Source organism: Symphalangus syndactylus, chromosome 4 (genome assembly GCF_028878055.3).
Source record: "Symphalangus syndactylus isolate Jambi chromosome 4, NHGRI_mSymSyn1-v2.1_pri, whole genome shotgun sequence".
NCBI lineage: Eukaryota > Metazoa > Chordata > Mammalia > Primates > Hylobatidae > Symphalangus > Symphalangus syndactylus.
Window position 1 is genome coordinate 100,518,398 of NC_072426.2, and position 22,178 is coordinate 100,540,575.

Here is a 22,178-nt window from a genome sequence, read left to right on the forward strand (position 1 = left end):
TCCCGGGTTCACGCCATTCTCCTGCCTAAGCTTCCCGAGTAGCTGGGACTACAGGCGCCCACCACCACACCCAGTTAATTTTTTGTAGTTTTAGTAGAGACGCGGTTTCACCGTGTTAACCAGGATGGTCTCGATCTCTTTACCTCGTGATCTGCCCGCCTTGGCCTCCCAAAGTGCTGGGATTACAGGTGTGATGACGCCACCGTGCCCGGCCAAAGCTTTGTGTTTCTATTCGAGAAAATTTATTTGTATAAATTGAAGCTGTCCTGTCATTAGGACAGCTTCAGTTTCTCTAGCTGAATAAGTATTGTACCTAAAGAAAAGCTTCGGCAATTCAAAAGGACTTTCATTTACTCCAGCAGTTTTTAAACTCGGTGTAATGAAAAACATTCTTTTTCCTGGTCTTCCTTTGGATGATCACTATGACTGTTAGCATATTTGGTTTGACATTTGCTGAAAATACATTATAGAGATTCAGACTTCTTACTTAGTTGTCATCAGTGAATGAGTTCTATATTGGGACTTTCTCTTCCTCATGTTTAGTGTTTCATAAAAATGTGTCCGTATTACTCATTTCTTTCTTAAATAGTAATATTATGTGGAATTAGTACACTCAGCCTTACTCTCTCTCTCTTTTAAGAGATAGGATCTTGCCCTGTTGCCCAGGATGGAGTGCAGTGGTGTGACCATAGCTCACTGCAGCTTTGAACTCCTGGGCTCAAGCAATCCTTCTGCCTCAGCCTCCGGGTGTAGCTCAGGGTACAGGTGCATGCCACCGTGTCTAGCTAATTTTTAAATTTTTTGCAGAGATGGGATCTTGCTCTGTTGACCAGGCTAGTCTCGAACTCCTGGCCTCAAGTGATTCTCCCATCTGCCCTACAAAGCGTTGGGATTTTTTTTTTTTTTTTTTTTTTTTTTTTTTTTTGAGAAGGAGTCTCCCTCTGTCACCCAGGCTGGAGTGCAATGGCGCGATCTCGGCTCACTGCAGGCTCCGCCCCCCGGGGTTCACGCCATTCTCCTGCCTCAGCCTCCCGCGTAGCTGGGACTACAGGCGCCCGCCACCTCGCCCGGCCAATTTTTTTGTATTTTTAGTAGAGACGGGGTTTCACCGTGTTAGCCAGGATGGTCTCGATCTCGTGACCTCGTGATCCGCCCGCCTCGGCCTCCCAAAGTGCTGAGATTACAAGCGTGAGCCACCGCGCCTGGCCCATCCTTAGTTTCTTGTTGGACACTTGAGCTGTTTCTCCATTATAAGTAGTGCAAAGAGAGGACTGTAATTTAGTGGTTTATTTTATCAACCTGTGTAACTACAGTAAACTTTAACCAATTTTTTAATTTTTAAATATATTTAAATTTTTTTTGGAGACAGGGCCTTACTATGTTGCCCAGGCATGGTGGCTCACACCTGTAATCACAGCACTTTGGAAGGCTGAGGCAGGAGGATCACTTGAGGCCAAGAGTTCAAGACCAGCCTGGTCAGCATAGTGAGACCCCATCTCTCTACAAAAAAAATTTTTTTTTAATTAATGGGGCATGAGGTTGCACGCATCTGTAGTCTAACTACTTGGGAGGCTGAGGTGGGAGGGTCGCTTGAGCCCAAGAGTTGGAAGCTGCAGTGAGCTATGATAGCACCATTGCACTCTAGCCTGGGTGACAGTGCAAGACCCTGTCTCTCAAAAAAAAAAAAAAAAAAAAAATTTACAATATGCCCAGTAGACCGTAGGAAAATCAAGAATGATGAGAAATGTTTCATAGGAGAAGTAGGACATAAAAATTACATGATATAGCACCATGTGGCTAACATTTTACTAGATATGAAATCTGTAGCACTGAATGGAAATGCATATCTAGATTCACATCCTCTACAACCATGAATTCATTTTTCCCTGTTCTAGTATATATGGTCTTATTTTCTCTCTCTTTACCTCAACTTGAGAAATTTGGATCTGGCATTAGAATAAAGAGATAATTGAAGGCTAGAAAGAGAGGTAGACTGGGTGGAAATAAAAGTGGAATTTTGACAGGATAGCCTTGGGAGGGATGAAGCTGAGTATACCTGGGCCTCAGAGCAATAATCCATTTTTTAGGAGGAAAGGGACTGCTAAAGCCAGCTTTTGAGTATTCTACTCTGACCTGAGTGGCCTTGGTCTGAATAGCTCATGTTCAGAGATAAGAGTATATTTAACTTTTTTGTACTAAGAATAATATTTGAGTAATGCTATAGGTACATATGAGAATTTGGCCTTCATCTCTGCAGTCAGTTAAACACAAGTTTCTCTAGTTATTTCCATTACAGGAATCAAAGCTCTTTGATTTTTGGAACTTCAGTAAAACCCAAGAATGAATAGCCGAGAACTGTCATACAAGTCATAAAATTAAAAGGCATTGAACAGTGTATGAAGCATCAGATATCCTGTTACATGTGTCTGCAACAATAAATTAAATATTGATTAACTGATTGTAAGTAGGCTCAAGACTTCTCTTACAGTTCTAATCTTATATTAACTAGATTTGCATATCTAATTTCTCCAAAAATATGATCAAGAAATGTTTATTTTAGGCTAGGCGTGGTGGCTCACATCTGTAATCCCAGTGCTTTGGGAGGCTGAGGTGGGAAGATCTCTGGAGCCCAGGAGTTCAAGGCTGCTGTGAGCTCTGATTGTTCTATTCCACTCCAGCCTGGTGACAGAGCCAGACCCTGTCTCAAAAAAAAAAAAAAAAAAGTTATGTTTCTAAAACCTACTGGTTGAATTTAGGACCTCAAAACGTTACTTGTGTGTGTGACCTTTGTTCTTGCTCCATGGTTCTGACAACCTTCCTCCTTTTTTTTTTTTTTTTTTTTTTTTGGTAAACTCAGGCAACATATTCATAGTCAAAGGTTACATGAAAACATTCTCAAATTTACATGATTTCAAAATGTAGTTACTTCTTTTTTTTTTTTTTTTTTTTTTTTTGAGATGGAGTCTCACTCTGTTGCCCAGGCTGGAGTGCAGTGGCGCAATCTCGGCTCACCGCAACCTCCACCTCCCGGGTTCAAGCAATTCTCTGCCTCAGCCTCCCAAGTAGCTGGGATTACAGGCACCCGCCACCACGCCAGACTACTTTTTTGTATTTTTAGTAGAGACACAGGGTGTCACCATCTTGGCTGGGCGAGTCTCGAACTCCTGACCTGGGGTGATCCATCCACCTCGGCCTCCCAAAGTGCTGGGATTACAGGCGTGAGCCACCACACCTGGCCTGCAGTTACTTCTTTTAACCTCAAAGATATTTTGAAAATAGACCTCAATTTACTATGCCTGAATTTAAAAAACCTTAATATTGTATTTGAAAATAGTGAATAGTGACCATTGCCACCAAGTAGAGTGATAGTGATAAGTAAACACTAATCTTTGATATAAGGGTGATGACTAATAAATTGAATAAATTGATATATTTTAACGACTTTATTGAGCAAAACTGACAGGACAAATTGCATATATTTATAGTGTACAATTTGATAAATTTGACAAAAATACCTACTTAAAAAAATGTCAGTACAATCAAGATAAGGAACATATCCATCACCTTCAAGAGTATTCTCAAGGCCAGGCACAGTGGCTCAGGCCTGTAATCCCAACACTTTGGGTGGCTGAGGCAGGAGGATTGCTTGAGCCCAGGAGTTCCAGACCAGCCTGGGCAACATAGAAATCTTTCTTCATCTCTACACAAAATAAAATAACATTAGCTGGGTGTGATGGTGCCTGCCTGTAATCCTAGCTACTTGGGAGGCTGAGGCAGGAGGATTGCTTGAGCTGGGAGGTTGAGTCTTCAATGAGCTGTGATTGTGCTACTGTACTCCAGCCTGGTGACAGAAATGAGTCTCTTGTCTCAAAAAAGAGTATACTTGGCCAGGTGCAGTGGCTCACACCCGTAATCCCAACACACTGGGGGGCCGAGGCAGGAGGACTGCTTGAGTCCAGAAGTTCAAGACCAGCCTGCGCAACATGGTAAAACCCTGTCTCTACAAAAAAATAAAAAAATTAGCCGGGTGTGGTGTTGTGTACCCTTAGTCCCCACTACTTGGGGGAGACTAAGGTGGGAGACTCACCCAAAGCCTGGAGATTGAGGCTGCAGTGAGCCAAGATCACACTACTGCACTCTAGCCTGGGCATCGGCAGTATCCTTATGACTTTTTGTAATCCCTTCTTTTGCTCATTACTACCCTCTCTGTATCCCTAGGAAACCATTGTTTCCTTTCTGTTGCTTAAGATTAGTTTTTATTTTCTAGAACTTTATAAAAATGGAATTGTATATATGCTTTATTTTGGCACGGGGCATCTCCTTACACTGAGCGTAATTATTTTGAGATTCATCTATGTTGTTACGTGTTCATAGTTTTTTATTATTGAATAGTATTACATTTTATGAATATACCATGATTTTTTTAACCCATTTACCCTTTGATGGACATTTGGATTGTTTTCACTTTTTGACTATCATGAATAAAGCTGCTATGAGCATTCATGTACAAGTTGGAGAGAGAGATGCTGTCTTTTCTCTTGTATTAATGCGTAGGAGTGCAATAGCTAGATGTGATAGGGAAATATTTTTTCCCAGTTGGTGGCTTATCTTCATTCTTTAAACAGTGTGCTTCAAAGAGCAGTTTCTATTCACAGACAACATGTCTATGTAGAAAATCCTAGACTCTTCAAAAAAGCTCTAGTGAATAAGTGAATTCAGCAGAGTTGTAGCTTAGAAGGTCAGTATACAACAGTAAATTGTATTTCTGTATACTAATAATGAGCAGTTAGAAACTAAAGTGAAAAATTCCCATCTCAATAGCACTAAAAACCATGAAATACTTAAGTATTAACTTTTCAAATGGTGTGTAATATTTGTATGTTGAAAATTATGAAACACTGATTATATCATGTTCATGGATTAGAAGACTCAGTATTAAGATATCTACTCTTCTCAAACTGATCTATAGATTCAGTGCATTTCTAGTCCAAATCTCAGAGGATTTCTTATAGAAACTAATGAGCTGATTCTAAAATCAATATGGAAAACCAACGGAACTAGAAAAGCTAAAACAGCCGGGCGCGGTGGCTCACGCCTGTAATCCCAGCACTTTGGGAGGCCGAGGCGGGCGGATCACGAGGTCAGGAGATCGAGACCATCCTGGCTAACACGGTGAAACCCCGTCTCTACTAAAAATACAAAAAAAAAAATTAGCCGGGCGAGGTGGCAGGCGCCTGTAGTCCCAGCTACAAGGGAGGCTGAGGCAGGAGAATGGCGTGAACCCCGGGGGGCAGAGCCTGCAGTGAGCCGAGATCGCGCCACTGCACTCCAGCCTGGGTGAAAGAGCGAGACTCTGTCTGAGAAAAAAAAAAAAAAAAAAAAAAAAAGAAAAGCTAAAACAATTTTGAAAAAGAATAACAAAGTTGGAAGATTCACACTACCTGATTTCAACTTAGTTTAAAGCTGCAATAACCAAGACTGTGGTATTGGAGAAAAGATAGACATACAGATCAATTGAGCAAAATAGAGAATCTAGTCACACAAAAATTGTCAATTCATTTTGAAAAAGTTTAAGGGCAGTTCAACAGAGGATAGTCTGGAACAGTTGAATATTCATATGCAAAGAAAAAACAGAATCTTTGTTTTATTTAGGCACCAAGTATCCACTGTTGGACACTGGGCAGTCCCTTGCCCAGGAATTTATATGAATATTGGGACTAGTGACATGAATCCACCAGTGGATATTAAATAAAGTTTAATCACACAGTAAACAGCAAAAGGATTCCTCAAGGTCAAGGACTTAGGTTTAGTCCAGAATGAAGCAAGAGTGAAATGGGGTGGGTGGCTTTGGTTTTTATTGTGACCAGAGGTGGAACTTGTTTGATGGTCCCCATGTGTGGTATTTACATGGTTTCAACTTCACACCAATACCAAGGGAGGGAGTACCTGGGCTTTCTTACAGACTTACCCAGATGTGAGACAAAAGGGAGAGAGGTGTGGGACTTGAAAGCAATCTGCACTCAAACATCAAAATGAAATCTTTTTCTTTATTAGAGCCTCAATCTGTACTTCACACTCTATGCAAAAATTAGTTCAAAATGGTTCATAGGCCGGGTCTGGTCGCACACATTTGTAATCCCAGCATTTTGGGAGGTTGAGGCAGGAGGATTGCTTGAGCCTAGGAGTTTGAGACTAGCCTTGGTAATAGAGTGAGACCCATTTCTATTTAAAAAAAGGTTCATAGATTGTGAAGTAAAATGTACGGCTATAAAATATTTGAAAGAAAACATAGGACAAAAATATTTTTGACCATGGGTCAGGCAGAGATTTCTTGGACATGATACCAAGAACATGATTCATAAATGAACAAACTGATAAATTAGACTTCATCAAAATTAAGAACTGCTATTCCAAACACACTGTTGAGAGAATAAAAAGACTTCACAGACTGGGAGAAAATATTCCCCATCACATATCTGACAAAAAATAGACTGTATAAGGAACTCAAAGCTGGGCACGGCGGCTCACGTCTGTAATCCCAGCATTTTGGGAGGCCAAGACCGGAGGATTGCTTGAAAGTCCAGGAGTTTGAGACCAGCCTGGGCAACATAGCGAGACCCCATCTCTATTAAAATAAATAAGTAAATAACCTAATTAAAAACAGCAAAAGATTTGAGTAGACACTATGCAGGAAGGTGTATGAACAGCTGATAAACACCCCAAAAGGTGTTAAACATAGACCAGGCATGGTGGCTCGTGCCTGTAATCCCAGCACTTTGAGAGGCTGAGGTGGGTGGATCACCTGAGGTCAGGAGTTGAAGACTAGCCCGGCCAACATAGCAAAACCCTGTCTGTACTAAAAATACAAAATTAGTCAGGTGTGGTGGCACGTGCCTGTAATCCCAGCTACCCAGGAGGCTGAGACACGAGAATCACTTGAACCCAGGAGGCGGAGGTTGCAGTGAGACAAGATTGTGCCACTGCATTCCAGCCTGGGTGACAGAGTGAGACTCTGTCTCAAAAAAAAAAAAAAAAAAGCCATTAAACATCATTAGTAATTATGGAATTGCAAATTAAACCCATAATGAGATACTACTATATGCCTACTGTGAAAATTAAGATATTAAGAGAAACTAAGGAAAAAACGGCAATACAAAATGCCGGTAAGAATGGGAGCAATGGAAACTTTCATCCTTTGCTGTTGGGAGGGCAAATGGTGTAGCTACTTTGGAGAAACGTTTGGCAGTTTTTTATGAAGGTAAATATACACTTGTCATATGATCCAACATTCCCTCTCCTAGGTATGTACCCAAGTGAAATGAGAACTTAAGTTGATTTCCTTTTTTTTTTTTTTTTTTTTGAGATGCAGTCTCACTCTTTTGCCCAGGCTGGAGTGCAGTGACACAGTCTCGGCTCACTGCAACCTCCGCCTCGTGGGTTCAAGCAATTCTCCTGCCTCAGCCTCCCAAGTAGCTGGGATTTACAGGCATGTGCCACCACACCTGGCTAATTTTTGTATTTTTAGTAGAGATGGGGTTTCACTATGTTGGCCAGGTTGGTCTTGAACTCCTGACCTCAAGTGATCTGCCTGCCTCGGCCTCCCAAAGTGCCGGGATTATAGGGGTGAGCCAACGCTCCCAGCCTGTTTTCTTTATAATTTTTTTAAAACAGCTTTATTGAGTAATAATTCATGTACCATACAATTTTCCCTTTGAAGTATACATTTCAGTGGCTTTTAATGTATTCACAGTTGTTACCACAGCAATCAATTTTAAAACATTTATATCACTCCAAAAAGAAACCCCAGACCCAGTAGCAGTCACTCCCATTGTCCCTTGCCTAACCCTGGGCAACCACTAATCTACTTTTTGTCTCTAGAGATTATTATTATTATTTTTTTATTTTATTATTTATTTTTTTTGAGACGGAGTCTCGCTCTGTCGCCCAGGCTGGAGTGCAGTGGCGCAGTCTCGGCTCACTGCAAGCTCCGCCTCCCGGGTTCACGCCATTCTCCTGCCTCAGCCTCTCCGAGTAGCTGGGACTACAGGCGCCCGCCACTACGCCTGGCTAATTTTTTTTGTATTTTTAGTAGAGACGAGGTTTCACCGTGGTCTCGATCTCCTGACCTCATGATCCGCCCACCTCGGCCTCCCACAGTGCTGGGATTACAAGTGTGAGCCACCGTGCCCGGCCGAGATTATTTTACTTAGTGTTTTCAAGGTTCATTTGTGTTATATGTCAGTACTTCATTTCTGTTTATAGCCAAATAATATTCCATTGTACGGATAGACCACACTTTGTTTACCCACTAATGGATATTTGGGTTATTTCCACCCTTTTGGCTATTATGAATAATGCTGCTGCCATGAACATTCATGCAAAAGTTTTTGCCTGGACATGTGTTCTCATTTCTTTTGGGTATAGACCTGTGAATGAAATATCTGGGCCATATGGTTACTCTGTTCAGCTTTTTTGATGAACTAAACTGTTTTCCAGACCAACTGCCTCATTTTACATTTTTACCAGCAGTGTTTCAGAGTTCCAGTTTCTCTGTGTCCTTGTCAATACTTGTAATTGTGTGTCACTTTTTGTTTTAAAGAGGTGAAGTCTCACTATGTTGCCCAGGTTGGAGTACAGTGGCCATTCACAGGTGCAATCGTAGTGCAGTTATATGCTCAAACTCCTAGACTCCAGTGATCCTCCTGCCTCAGTCTCCCAAGTAGATGGAAGTACAGGCGTATGCCACTGTACCCAGCTAGTCATTTTTTACTGTAGCCATCAAAGTGGCAGTGAAGTGGTATCTCATTGTGGAATTGATTTGCATTTTCATAGTGATGAATGATGTTGAACATCTTTTCATGTACTTGCCTCTTTGGAGAAATGTCTATTCAAATCCTTTGCCCATTAAAAAAAATTACTCGTCGGGTGCGATGGGTCACGCCTGTAATCCCAGCACTTTGGGAGGCTGAGGTGGGCAGATCACCTGAGGTTGGGAGTTCAAGACCAGCCTGATCAACATGGAGAAATCCCGTCTCTACTAAAAATACAAAATTAGCCAGGCGTGGTGGCACATGCCTGTAATCCCAGCTACTTGGGAGGCTGAGGCAGGAGAATTGCTTGAACCCAGGAGGTGGAGGTTGCAGTGAGCTGAGATTGTGCCATTGCACTCCAGCCTGGGCAACAAGAGCAAAACTCTGTCTCAAAAAAAAAAAAAAAATTATTGAGTTCTAAGTTCTTTATATATTTGGATACTAAACCTGATACTATCGGAAATGTGATTCGCTAATACTGTTTTACGTTGTCTTCGCTTTCTTGAAGCACAGCAGTTTTAGATTTTGGCAAAGTTCAATTTATTTATTTCTTTGGCTTCTTGTGCTTTAGGTGTCATATCTAAGAAACTATTGCCTAGGCGTTATGATTAATTGCCTAATCCAAAGTTATGAAGATAATTTTTTTTTTAAATGAGATGGACTCACTCTGTCACCCAGGCTAGAGTGCAGTGGCACAATCATGGCTTATAGTATCCTCTGCCTCCTGGGCTCAAGCAATCCTTCCACCTCAGCCTCCTGAGTTGCTGAGACTATAGGAGCATGCCACCATGCCCGGCTAATTTTTGTATTTTTTTGTAAAGACTGGGTTTCACCATGTTGCCAAGGCTGGTCTCGAACTCTTGAGCTCAAGTGATCCTTCCATCTCGGCCTCCCAAAGTGCTGGGATTACACCTTGGTGGCATGAGCCACCAAGCCTGGCCAGTTTATTGTCTTAAACTTCAAAATGGTGTTAAAGTGTTAATTTTAGGGTAAATTTAAAGTTTTCTTGTTTATTCCCAGGTAATTAAGTGTTGCTGTTGCAAATGAGCTTTTTAAAATTGTTTCCTGTGATTGATTATTCTTTGTATGTAACGGTCATTTTCTAAAGAGAATGCCAGTTTTTTCCCCAAATGGTCATTTTTCAAGTAGTATAACTGCTGTATAGAATTCAGTCTTGGGCTGGGCATGGTGGCTCACATCTGTAATCCCAGCACATTGGGAGGCTCAGGCGGGAAGACTGCTTGAGTCCAGGAGTTGGAGACCAGCCTGGGCAACATGAGGAGATCCCAACTCTACAAGAAATAAAAGAAATTTAAAAAATTGGCCGATCATGGTGGCACAAGCATGTAGTCCAAGCTACTCAGGAAGCTGAGGTGGAAGGATCACTTGAGCCCTGGAGGTGGAGGCTGTAGTCAGCTATGATTGCTCCACTGCACTCCAGACTGGGCAACAAAGCCAGACCCCCGAAACGATACAATTAGTCTTGAATGAAGTTTCATGAAAACTTCTGAATTTGGAATTGTTTGCCTTACTTCACTTCATAATTTATATTTAAGAAATCTAAAATGCATATTGTACAAACAAAACTTTTAAACTTTTTACTTGCATCCTTAGGGTGGTGAAAAAACCAAAGCTGTCTTATCAGAACTTCTTGTTTAAATCAAAAATAGGTGAAATTTGTTTGGTAACAAAAGGAATTGATGGTAGTATTATGCCAGCTAGAAGCAGAGCTGTGGAATTCATCATTTGGGATTTTGCTAACTCTATGATTTATCTATTTACTTAAACTTTGTTTTTTTGTTAGCTTACTTGTTTATTTACAGAAACAGAATTTTTTAAAATTAAAAATAATGTTTATCAAAGAAGTGTAGATGTTGAGGGAAGAGAAAAACAACTGTGATTCCACCTTTCATTTAACATTTTTTTGAGTTCTTTTAATTACCGTATTAAATTTAAAAAACCTATTACATATGTAGGCAAATACATTCTTTTTTTTTTGAGACCAAGTTCCACTGTGTCACTTGAACTTTATTTTATGTAGTTCAGGCATTCAGAACTGCTAGAACTTTGAATAGCCATTTGGTTAGGGATAAGTATCATGCTGTATGGGGATGAATTAAAGGTAGAATAGAGTGCCAGAAAAAGGTAAAAGGGGGCAGTTTCTTGAAGAAAGAGAAAAGGGGTGGAGGAGGTGTCATAAGCAAAACAGAAGTGTGTGTTTTTGAAATTATCTCATCTTAATGTTCTTTCTGACAGGAAAGACTTGGGACTTTGGAAGAACTTGCAAAAGACAGCCTGTGTAGCACTTTCAGTTAAGGGCAATGTCTTAACTTAGAGCTGACTTCTAATATGAATCTTAAAATGCATTTCATTTGGAATTATGCCAATAAGTGCTACAATACTGCTCAGTACAGTTCACTACCCTAGTACAGAAAGTGAGGGAAAGAAGCTAGCATGATTTCTGAATTTGTGATAGAAAAGTTGGTCATAGCATTAAAGTATTTGTCCATCAGATTGTAAGTACTAGACGTGTAGCTCACTCTCTTTTAAGAACAGAAGTATGACTGGAATTCATGGAGTTAAGTAAAAACAATGGCAATTTGCAGAGGGATTATAAGGAAGAACGAAATATAACTAATTCTATTAGTAATTACTCTTACTTGTCTTGGAAGATACATCCTGTTAAAATGGAAAAGACATGCCAAGTTATGACACAGAGCATATTATAATGGCCTGATTTAGGAGCCTGAATTTGTGGTGTTCTTTTGTGTTGACCATGAAAACTGTCAGAAACATTAAAGTCTGAAACAGATTTCAGGAGGACCAACAGTTGAATAAGGGATCTGTATGAGGAAAAATAAAGTTGGAGCCTTCTAAAAGAAGGTTTGGAACAAGTGTTGAAGGTTAAAAGAACCCCTGTGGAAAATTTTAAGTGTCAGAGAGAGTTTAGTTTAGAATATCAAGCATTCTTGGCTGGACCAAGTGCAATGGTGTTTACAACTAATTGATCACAACGAGTTACAGGTTTCTTTGTTCTTTCTGCACTCCCATTGCTTTACTTGACTAGCTTAAAAAAAGAGAATATCAAGCACTCTTTAGTCTGCCTTATTAATTTTTGAATGATTTGTCTGGGAGATACAAACTTTTGAAAATGTTACAACTTTTTCTTGGAAGAAAAATATTTGACCAAAACGCTAATAGAATTATTTACCAGATGCCCTGTCCTAGTAAATCACTGAATAACTTGTACTTAAAATTCAATGACTCCTCATAACTCAATGTAAATATAGATGCTCCTTGACTTATGATGGGGCTGTGTCCTGATAAACCACCTGTAAGTTGAAAATACTGTAAGATGAACATCATAGCTTAGCCTAGCACACCTTAAATGTGCTCAAAACAGAACACTTAAATTAACCTACAGTTGGGCAAGAGCATCTAACAAAGCCTATTTTATAACAAAGTGTTGAATAGCTCATGTAATTTATTGAATATTGTACTGAAAGTGAACCACAGAATGGTTGTGGGGTCAAAGTTTGTTTTGTTTTTGTTTTTGTTTTGAGGTGGAGTCTCGCTCTGTTGCCCAGGCTGGAGTGCGGTGGCGCCATCTTGGCTCACTGTAAACTCCACCTCCCAGGTTCAGGCGATTCTTCTGCCTCAGCCTCCTGAGTTACTGGAATTAGAGGCGCACGCTACCGTGCCCGTAGTAGAGACAGGGTTTCACCTTGTTTGTTGGGCTGGTCTTGAACTCCTGACCTCATGATCCGCCGGCCATGGCCTCCCAGAGTGCTGGGATTACAGGCGTGAGCCACTGTGCCCGGCCCAAAGTATGTTTTTTATTGAGTGGTATATCACTTTTGCACCATCATAAAGTTGAAAAATCCTAAGTCAAACTGTCCTATGTTGGGGATCATTTGTATTTACTATATGGTAGAACTTTTAAGATTTGTTCCCAGGTTTGATTGACCTGTTGAGTCTGTGGGACTGGACTTCCTTGGAATAAGAACTGTAGGAAAGCTTTGTGTTTGGATGAATGTAAACTTCACATTTATTTTTATCCAGGCCTACCTGAGAATGTTTTCTGGTAGGATTTCTTCCATACTGCTTTTTTTCTTATAGTTTAAAAAATATAATATGCTACCAAACATTATGAGTAATATACATGTATGTTACAAAAATTATATAATAAACACTTTTGAACCTATCATCTAACCAATAACCTAAATATTATCAATAACTTATTAATACTGTTACAGCACCAAGTTTTATTCCAGTGTAAGTTTATCTTTGGATCTTTGACTCTTCTTGGGTTTTTTCTTTTTTTTTTTTTTTTTTTTTTTGAGACGGAGTCTTGCTGTGTCACCCAGGCTGGAGTGCAGTGGCGCGATCTCGGCTCACTGCAAGCTCCGCCTCCCGGGTTCAGGCCATTCTCCTGCCTCAGCCTCCCGAGGAGCTGGGACTACAGGTGCCCGCCAACACGCCCGGCTAATTTTTTGTATTTTTAGTAGAGACAGGGTTTCACCGTGTTAGCCAGGATGGTCTCGATCTCCTGACCTCGTGATCCGCCCGCCTCGGCCTCCCAAAGTGCTGGGATTACAGGCTTGAGCCACCGCGCCCGGCCAGGGTTTTCTTTTCTTTCTTCCTCCTATTCCTCCTCCCTCCCTCCTCTTTGTCTTTTTAAAAATTAAGACAAGTCTTTTCAGGGATGCTATCTGAGATTAGTCTTTCTGAAAGGAGATTGCATCCATTTTGACCCATTAATTTCTTTTTCAAGCTTGTTTGAAGATTTAGAACAGGAGGCATTTATATTTTATAATTTTTGATAAAGTCATAATGTCTTTTGGGATACTTGAGTCTTAAATGTTCTATAATGATTCTCTTTGCAAGCTGCTTTCTGAATGAAGGTAGAATGAATAGAAGTGAGACACCATAAGGAAACCATTGTTTGTTTATTTTGTTTCTGTTTTTGAGATGGAGTCTCGCTAAATTGCCCAGGCTGGAGTGCAGTGGCACAATCTCAGCTCACTGCAACCTCCACCTCCTGGGTTCAGGCGATTCTCCTGCCTCAGCCTCCTGAGTAGCTGGGACTAGAGCTGTGTGCCAACACGCCTGGCTAATTTTTTGTATTTTTAGTAGAGACGGGGTTTCACTGTGTTAGCCAGGCTGGTCTCAAACTCCTGACCTCAAGCAATCTGCCTGCCCGCTTCTGCCTCCCAAAGTACTGGGATTACAGGCGTGAGCCACCGTGCCCGGCTAGAAACCATTGTTTAAAAAAAACCTGTGATTGATATGTTTGGCTATTAACATGTCACTTAAAGTTTCTGAATGAATGTGGATGAATGAGACATAGTACTAAAACAGATTAGAGAACCATTCCCTAGAGTAATTAGACATTCAGTTATACTTTTACATAAGATAAATTGAAGTAAAATCTATTTTAAATGCAGAGGTGATTTCATAGGGTTGTTTGCTGTATCCAGTGGTTCTCAGACTGTGATCCCCCAGCCAGCACTATCAGCATTGCCTGGAAACTTGTGCAAATTATCTCAACTTTTCAGACCTTTAGGTGATTCTGATAGAGCTAAAGTTTGAGAAGCACTGCCATATAGGTGTGTCTTCATTTTTATTATCTAGCTTGGGTAGGCATGTTAGTTTGGAATAATGTTGTATGGGTCTGAACTTCCTATTGTAAGTGACAGAAATCCAACTTGAATTAGCTTAAGCAAAAAGGAATTTAAAGGCTTTCTTAGGTGGGCTGGGAGATTATTGTAGTAGCTTACAGATTCAAAGCAATAGTTGCAAAGAATCAGGGCCCTGGGGGGTTGAAACTACTTGTCTCTGTATGACTTTGTCCTGTTTATAGATCCTAGACAAGTGAGAAAGATGGTCACAGGAGAGCCCCAAGTTCATATCCTCTGAGCTTAGCAACTCCAGAAAGAGCTGCTTTCTACCATTCACAAGGCCATCCCTCAACCATTATGTTAATGAGAATGAAAGTCAATGATTGACCTAGTCTGGGTCTTATATCTTAAGTGTAGGAGGAAATAGAATGGGAAAGTGTGCTACTTCGGCAGCCTAGTTCACTGCTAGATAATAGGGTTGCTTTCAGAGTATCTTTATTTTTATTTTCACTGTTATTTATTTATTTATTTATTTTGAGACGAAGTCTCACTCTTGTCTCCCAGGCTGGAGCACAATGGCGAGATCTCGGCTCACTGCAGCCTCCACCTCCTGGGTTCAAGTGATTCTCCTGCCCCAGCCTCCTGAGTAGCTGGGATTACAGGCACCTGCCACCATGCCTGGCTAATTTTTGTATTTTTGGTAGAGACGGGGTTTCACCATGTTGGCCAGGCTGGTCTCGAACTCCTCACCTCAGGTGATCTGTCCACCTCGGCCTCCCAAAGTGCTGGGATTACAGGCGTGAGCCACCACTCCTGGCCTTACTGTTATTTTTATGGGTATAGAGTCTCTGTCACCCAGGCTAGAGTGCGGTAGCACATTCATGGCCCGCTGCAGCCTGTATCTCCCAGGCTCAAGTGATCCTGCAGCCTCAAACTGGACTACTACCACACCTAGCTATTTTTACAAATTTTTTATAGAGTTGGGGTCTGCTTGTGTTGCCTGGGCTGGTTTCGAACGCCTGGCCTCCAGTGATCCTCCCACCTTAGCCTCCCAAAGTGTTGGGATTACAGGCATGAGCCACTGCACCCAGTTTAGGCTTAAGTATCTTTGAAAAAGAGAAAGTGAAATGTAGAGGCTTATAGAACTAGAAAATGGAACACGCTCAGAACCTTATATTATTTGTTAGCTACTCTTTTGTTAGAGAGTAAGTAACTACTTCTTAAAAAGTTTAGGGTATCTTAATATGAGAGTTAATGCTTTAGGTTTATTACTTTGTACGAAGTTAATTTTTTTTGCCACTATAAAAATGTATTATAGGAGGTCTGGAAAATACAGAGATATAAAAGACAATTACCAGCCAGGCACGGTGGCTCACGCCTGTAATCTCAGCAACTTTGGGAAGCCGAGGCAGGCAGATCACCTGAGGTCAGGAGTTCGAGACCAGCCTGGCCAACGTGGCAAAACCCCGTCTCTACTAAAAATACAAAAATTAGCCGAGCGTGTTGGCAGGTGCCTATAATCCCAGCTACTTGAGAGGCTGAAGCAGGAGAATCGCTTGAACCCGGGAGGCGGAGGTTGCAGTGAGCCGAGATTGTGCTACTACACTCCAGCCTGGGCAACAAAATGAGACTCTGTCTCAAAAAAAAAAAAAAAAAAAATTACCTACTGTTTTGCTAACCAGTAACTGTGCTAACCATAGTTATGCTAACCATAACTATGCAAGAACATATGTTCTTGCATAGTTATGACCGTATTATGATAATTTTTTCTTTGTTTTGACCAGTGTTAATTTATTTATAACTTTGTGTTGGGGTAATGAAAACATAATCTTAGTCAATATAGATTCCACCAAGGTTGTATGATAATTTTTAAATCTTGTTTTTTCATTTAACTCTACAAGTTAAAGGATGTGTTCATTTTACGTTTCTTTGCATATAACAACATAAATAATTTTGCTTGTTAATTGTTCACTTGATGGGCAAAAATGGTTTCTTATTTTATGTCATTAAATATTAATAAGTTTGAGCATTTTTTGTTGAGCTAACTACTTTTCCTTTTTGTGAGTTCCAAGTTCTTTATCTACTTGTCTATTAATATCTTAGTAGTTTTCTTATCGATTTGTATGAGCTCCTTAAAAGTGCTGTTTTCTTTAAATGGTTTTCTAGTTTGAGTTTTAAAGGTTTTTTTTTTTTTTGACACATAAGCTTATTTTGTGTATTCAAATTCCATCTGGCTTTTGATAGGTTGTTTTCTTTCTCTCTCTCTCTTTTTTTTTTTTTTTTTTTGAGATGGGGTCTCACTTTATTGCCCAGGCTGGAGAGCAGTGACAAGATCATGGCTCACTGCAGCATCAACTTCCTGGTCTCAAGTGATCCTCCTACGTTTGCCTCCCAAGTAGCTGGGACCACAGGTGTATGCCACCACACCCAGCTAATTTTTTTATTTTTTATTTTTGTAGAGATGAGGTCTTGCTGTGTTGCCCAGTCTGGTCTCAAACTCCTGAGCTCAAGCGATCGTCTTGCCTTGGCCTCCCAAAGTACTGGGATTACAGGTGTGAACCACTGTGCCTGGGCATTTTCTTTTTTTTTTTTTTTTTTGGGACAGAGTCTTGCTGTCACCCAGGCTGGAGTGCAATGATGCTATCTCGGCTCACTGCAGGCTCCGTCCCCCGGGGTTTATGCCATTCTCCTGCCTCAGCCTCCTGAGTAGCTGGGACTACAGGTGCCCGCCACCTCGCCTGGCTAATTTTTTGTATTTTTAGTAGAGACGGGGTTTCACTGCGTTAGCCAGGATGGTCTCGATCTCCTGACCTCGTGATCCGCCCGCCTCGGCCTCCCAAAGTGCTGAGATTACAGGCATGAGCCACCGCACCTGGCCAGCCGGGGCATTTTCTGATTTTTAAGTTTAGAAATTCTCTGCTTTTAGAGATCTGGTAACTATTCTGTTGTTGCTTTTTGTTTTACTTTGTTTTGTTGATTATGACTATTTAATCCATCTAGATTGAAACATGATGTAAGGTAAAGATATTTATTTTTTCTACGATTGTTTTGAATTTTTATGTAGGCTCTGTCATTCTTAAAATATTTTCAAGGTATTCAAAGAAAAATACCATCTTAAGCTGCTTTTTAGTTATTTCTATAGGCTAATGGTTTTTAATTCCTTGGGAGATTTAAGGACAGTGAGAGATGACAAAAAAACTTTAGTGACAATATATTTTAGCAATGGCAAAATAACCTCTTTTCTGACAAATCTAAACTCTCATCAGAGTTAAAAGTTTAGACAACATTTGTGATTAGCCTTCTGTTAGTACAGTGAAAGCATTTGTATTTTCTGCAAATAGCATTTATCAATGAAGAAAATTAGAATAGAAGTCTGTTTAAACAGAAAATTCTAGACTCTTCAGACAGCTCAGGCTTTTCAAAAAGCCTTGTGCTTTGGCAGGAACCCAGGAGAGGAAGTGTCTACATCTGCTACATTCTAGAAGCCTTCCCCAAGTCACTGTAAGGTAGCCAAAAGAGCAGTGTATTTCATTACTGTGTGGTTCTGGAAGTATCTGGAAGTTTGCAGCAAACTCGAGGGAGGAGACTAAGGAGTACTTCCAGTTTTTGTGGTGATCTAATTTTATTGAGATTCAAGTTACGGGGCAGTGGGGTTATTTTTTAGCTCTTGTAGAACGGGGAGCTTTCGATTTGAAGTTGAGCCTTTTGGTTTAGCTCATGTCACATAGGAAGACGAGTCAGAGGGGCCTGCACAAAGAGCAACAGGTTGACAAGTCAGGGTAACCAGTGGGAGCCTGTTACTGGGGCAAACTGTACTGTAATGGTAACTTATTCTCCTGTAAGATAATAAGAAAGACAAAGTTCATGTTTGTAGGGGAGAAGGAGCAAGAGAAGAGTGCTAGCAGGGCATCTGGGAAAGTGAGGTAAAGCCTTTCTGTTGGTTAGTTTATATCCTCATCTGCCATGAAGAATCCTCACTAGAAAAGACAGTACTACCATGGATATACAGCAAAAACACAAATGGGCTTTGCTGCCAGGTTAAAAAAAGAAAAGAGGCCACAGACATGTCTTAGGCTGTTTTTTTTTGCATAGAACACAGTTGATAAGAGAAACAGAACTGAAGTCTGTGTCCTTTGAGAGAAAATACTAGTTTAAATGGACATGGCTATTTATTCATTTTGGATTCTCTGCAACTTAAAAAAAAAAAAGACAGGCACAGTGGTACAGACATGTATTTCCAGCTACTCAGGAGGCTGAGGTGGGAGGATCATTTGAGCCCAGGAGTTTGAGTTCAACTTGGACAACATAGCAAGACCGCTGTCTCTTGAAAAACCAAACCAAGTCAAACCAAGAGAACAGTGTCATTGCAATATAATTCATATACCTTATAATTCACCCATTTAGTATTCATGATTCAATGGTTTTTAGTACTTTCACAGAGTCATTCTACCATCAGTCACCACAGTCAATTTTATTTCATTTATTCATTTGTTTTTTAGAGATGGGGTCTTGCTATATTGCCCAAGCTGGCTTTGAACTCCTGGATTCAAGTGATCCTCCTGCCTCAGCCTCCCAAGTAGCTGGGACTCCAGGCATCTGCCACTGTGCCTGGCCAGTCGATTTTAGAACATTTTATTGCCCCCAAATCGACAACCTTTGATTGAATTTATTTTAAAAAGTTAAGCTGTATAGGAAAAAGATGGGCCGGGTGCTGTGGCTCATGCCTGTAACCCTAAAACTTTGGGAGGATGAGGTGGGCGGATCACTTGAGGTCAGGAGTTTTGAGACTGTCTCAAAAAAAAAAAAAAAAAAAAAAATATATATATATATATATATATATATATATATATATATGAAAAAGATGGAACAAATTTGCAACTTTTTTTTTTTTTTTGAGACGGAGTCTCGCTCTGTCGCCCAGGCTGGAGTGCAGTGGCACAATCTCGGCTCACTGCAAGCTCCGCCTCCTGGGTTCACGCCATTCATCTGCCCCAGCATCTCCAAGTAGCTGGGACTACAGGCGCCCGCCACCACGCCCGGCTAATTTTTTTGTATTTTTAGTAGAGACGGGGTTTCACCGTGGTCTCGATCTCCTGACCTTGTGATCCGCCCGCCTTGGCCTCCCAAAGTGCTGGGATTACAAGCGTGAGCCACCGCGCCCGGCCACAAATTTGGAATTTTAAGGATTAACAGAAAGCTCTGAAATATTTTTCCTTTAAAATGTATTCTAACATTTTGAAAATGTATTGGTAATATTTAATATTTAAACTGATAAGTTGGTATATTTTTATGGGAAATTCATAGGATAGGTCTAAATCACAGAGAAAACTTATGTTTCAGGCTATATGAGAAAGCCACCTACTGTTCAATTATTCTAATTGTAATAGTGACTAAGGAGAACAAACTCAGCTTGAATTTTTAAGCATAAATTATCAGGTGATAACAAACATACATTTTTCTCTAATATGGGTGCAGTGGCTCACACTTATAATCCCAGCACTTTGGGAGGCTGAGGCGGGTGGATCACTTGAGGCCAGGAGTTTGGGACCAGCCTGGCCAACATAGCAAAACCTTGTCTCTGCTAAAAAGACAAAAACTTAGCTAGGTGTGGTGGCACACACCTTTGGTCCCAACTACTTAGGAGGCCGAGGCATGAGAATCGCTTGAACCTGAGAGGCGGAGGTTGCAGTGAACCAAGATCGCACCACGGCACTCCAGCCTGGGTGACAAAGACTCTATTTCAAAAAAATTAAAATTAAAAAAAAAAAACACAAAAAAGAAATGTCATGGTAGTACTCTCATTATATGAAAAACAAGATAGTAGCTATTATTAAACAATTGATAATAACATCAATTTTATGGGCAACTTTGGAATCTTTTACTTTTTCATAGAAATAATAGATAAGGAACTTTTCCTTCTCTTTGTATTTTTTAAGTAATGGCTGCATTTCGCTATTTCTTTTGTAGGTGTGTGATCCTGTAAAATTAAGTCTTCCAAGATGATCTGGTATATATTAATTATAGGAATTCTGCTTCCCCAGTCTTTGGCTCATCCAGGCTTTTTTACTTCAATTGGTAAGTCTTACTACTTGTTGATTTTTGTTGGTTTTGCATTTTTTAATTTCCATTTTTTAGTGTTTTAAAATCAGCAAAAACAAATACAGTGTATTCCCAGAGTATAGGTTTATTCCCTGCCCCCTAAAAGGTCCTTTTTTAATAATTTGATATTTTCTTTATTTTTTATTACAGAAATGATACATATTGAGGTTAAAATAATTTAATGCATATACTTAGTCTTTTTCAGTGCACAGATATACAAGTAATATACTGCATGTATACCTAATCTGCTTTTCCACTTAAGAATCTACTGTGAACACAAGTTTTTTTTGTATTATAACTTAAAAAATATTTTATCATTATTATTTTGAATAGAGACAGGGTCTCACCATGTTGACCAGGCTGGTCTTCAACTCCTGGCCTCAAGGGATTCTCCTGACTGGGCCTCCAAAGTGCTGGGTTTACAACAGGCGTGAGCCACTACACCCGGCCCATAAGTATTACATACTTATGACTCTTGATTCCAGTATATAAAATGATGGGTTCTGCGTCCTGTTATAAATAACTAAACAGATTATTTGAAACTTTTTTAGTGTGGCTTTTATTTATTAAATAAAAATTTAATTCTAATTAGTCTCAAAAACAAAGGTGAGGTAAAGGAGAGAACTAAAGAAGTAAAGGTAAAGGTGAAGAAACAATCTTTGGAAAGTAGTGTTGATTTGCAATTTAAAAATATATTTGTAGATGTAAAGACAATTTGCTAGCACAGTCTAAAGCTTGCAAAATTAAGTGGCTTGAAAATTAGAACTGGAACAGTTGATTAGAAAAGTTTTTGGCTTTATTTTGGTTTATCTGATAAAAAGGAAGAAAAGATCGTCTCCAGCATATCTGATTCATGCCAGTTAAATTGTCTCATAGAATGAAACAGTCTCAATCATTCTTATTCTTAACATACTTATGTTGAAGGATATGAGTATTTGATAACCTTCTTCCCCTTCTAGGTCAGATGACTGATTTGATCCATACTGAGAAAGATCTGGTGACTTCTCTGAAAGATTATATTAAGGCAGAAGAGGACAAGTTAGAACAAATAAAAAAGTAAGCAAAATGTTTGCTTATTATGACTCTGACTCAACCTGGATGTTTTCTTTCTCGAGCTAAAATATTCTTTAAGTAGAAATGAAACCCATTTTTGAGTCTTACAAAGCCAGTTGAAATGGCTAAAATAGGAGTATAGAGAACAAGTTACGCTTGGGCCAACTTTCACATGGAAGAATATGGGTTGAGATAAGAATATGGATAGATACCAGCCGGATGCGGTGGCTCATGTCTGTAATCCCAGCACTTTGGGAGGCCAAGGAGGGTGGATCACTTGAGGCCAGAAGTTCAAGACCAGCCTGGCCAATGTGGTGAGACCCTGTCTCTACTAAAAATACAAAACTAGTCGGGTGTGGTAGCATGTGCCTGTAATCCCTGCTGCTTGGCAGGCTAAGGTGGGAGAATCACTTGAACCTGGGAGGTGGAGACTGCAGTGAGCCAAGATTGTGCCACTGCACTCCAGCCTGGGCTACAGAGCGAGATGCTATCTCAAAAAAAAAAAAAAAAAAAGAATATGGATGGATATGGGAAGTTGACTGATAATTTTTTTTTTTTTTTGCGACAGAGTCTTGCTCTGTTGCCCAAGCTGGAG

At 40.2% G+C, this 22,178-nt stretch overlaps 1 protein-coding gene across 4 annotated transcripts in view; it reads left to right on the forward strand.

Moving 5' to 3' along the window:
• The window catches only part of P4HA1 (prolyl 4-hydroxylase subunit alpha 1), a 94,745-nt gene that overhangs the window by 3,222 nt on the left and 69,345 nt on the right, over positions 1–22,178 (forward strand). For all 4 annotated transcript variants that reach the window (XM_055275807.2, XM_055275808.2, XM_063637577.1 and 1 more), the window contains exons 2-3: positions 20,399–20,506; positions 21,490–21,586. In XM_055275807.2, coding sequence (XP_055131782.1) covers positions 20,431–20,506; positions 21,490–21,586 — 173 coding nt within the window. In that variant the 5' untranslated portion in view covers positions 20,399–20,430. The remainder of the gene's footprint in view (positions 1–20,398; positions 20,507–21,489; positions 21,587–22,178) is intronic.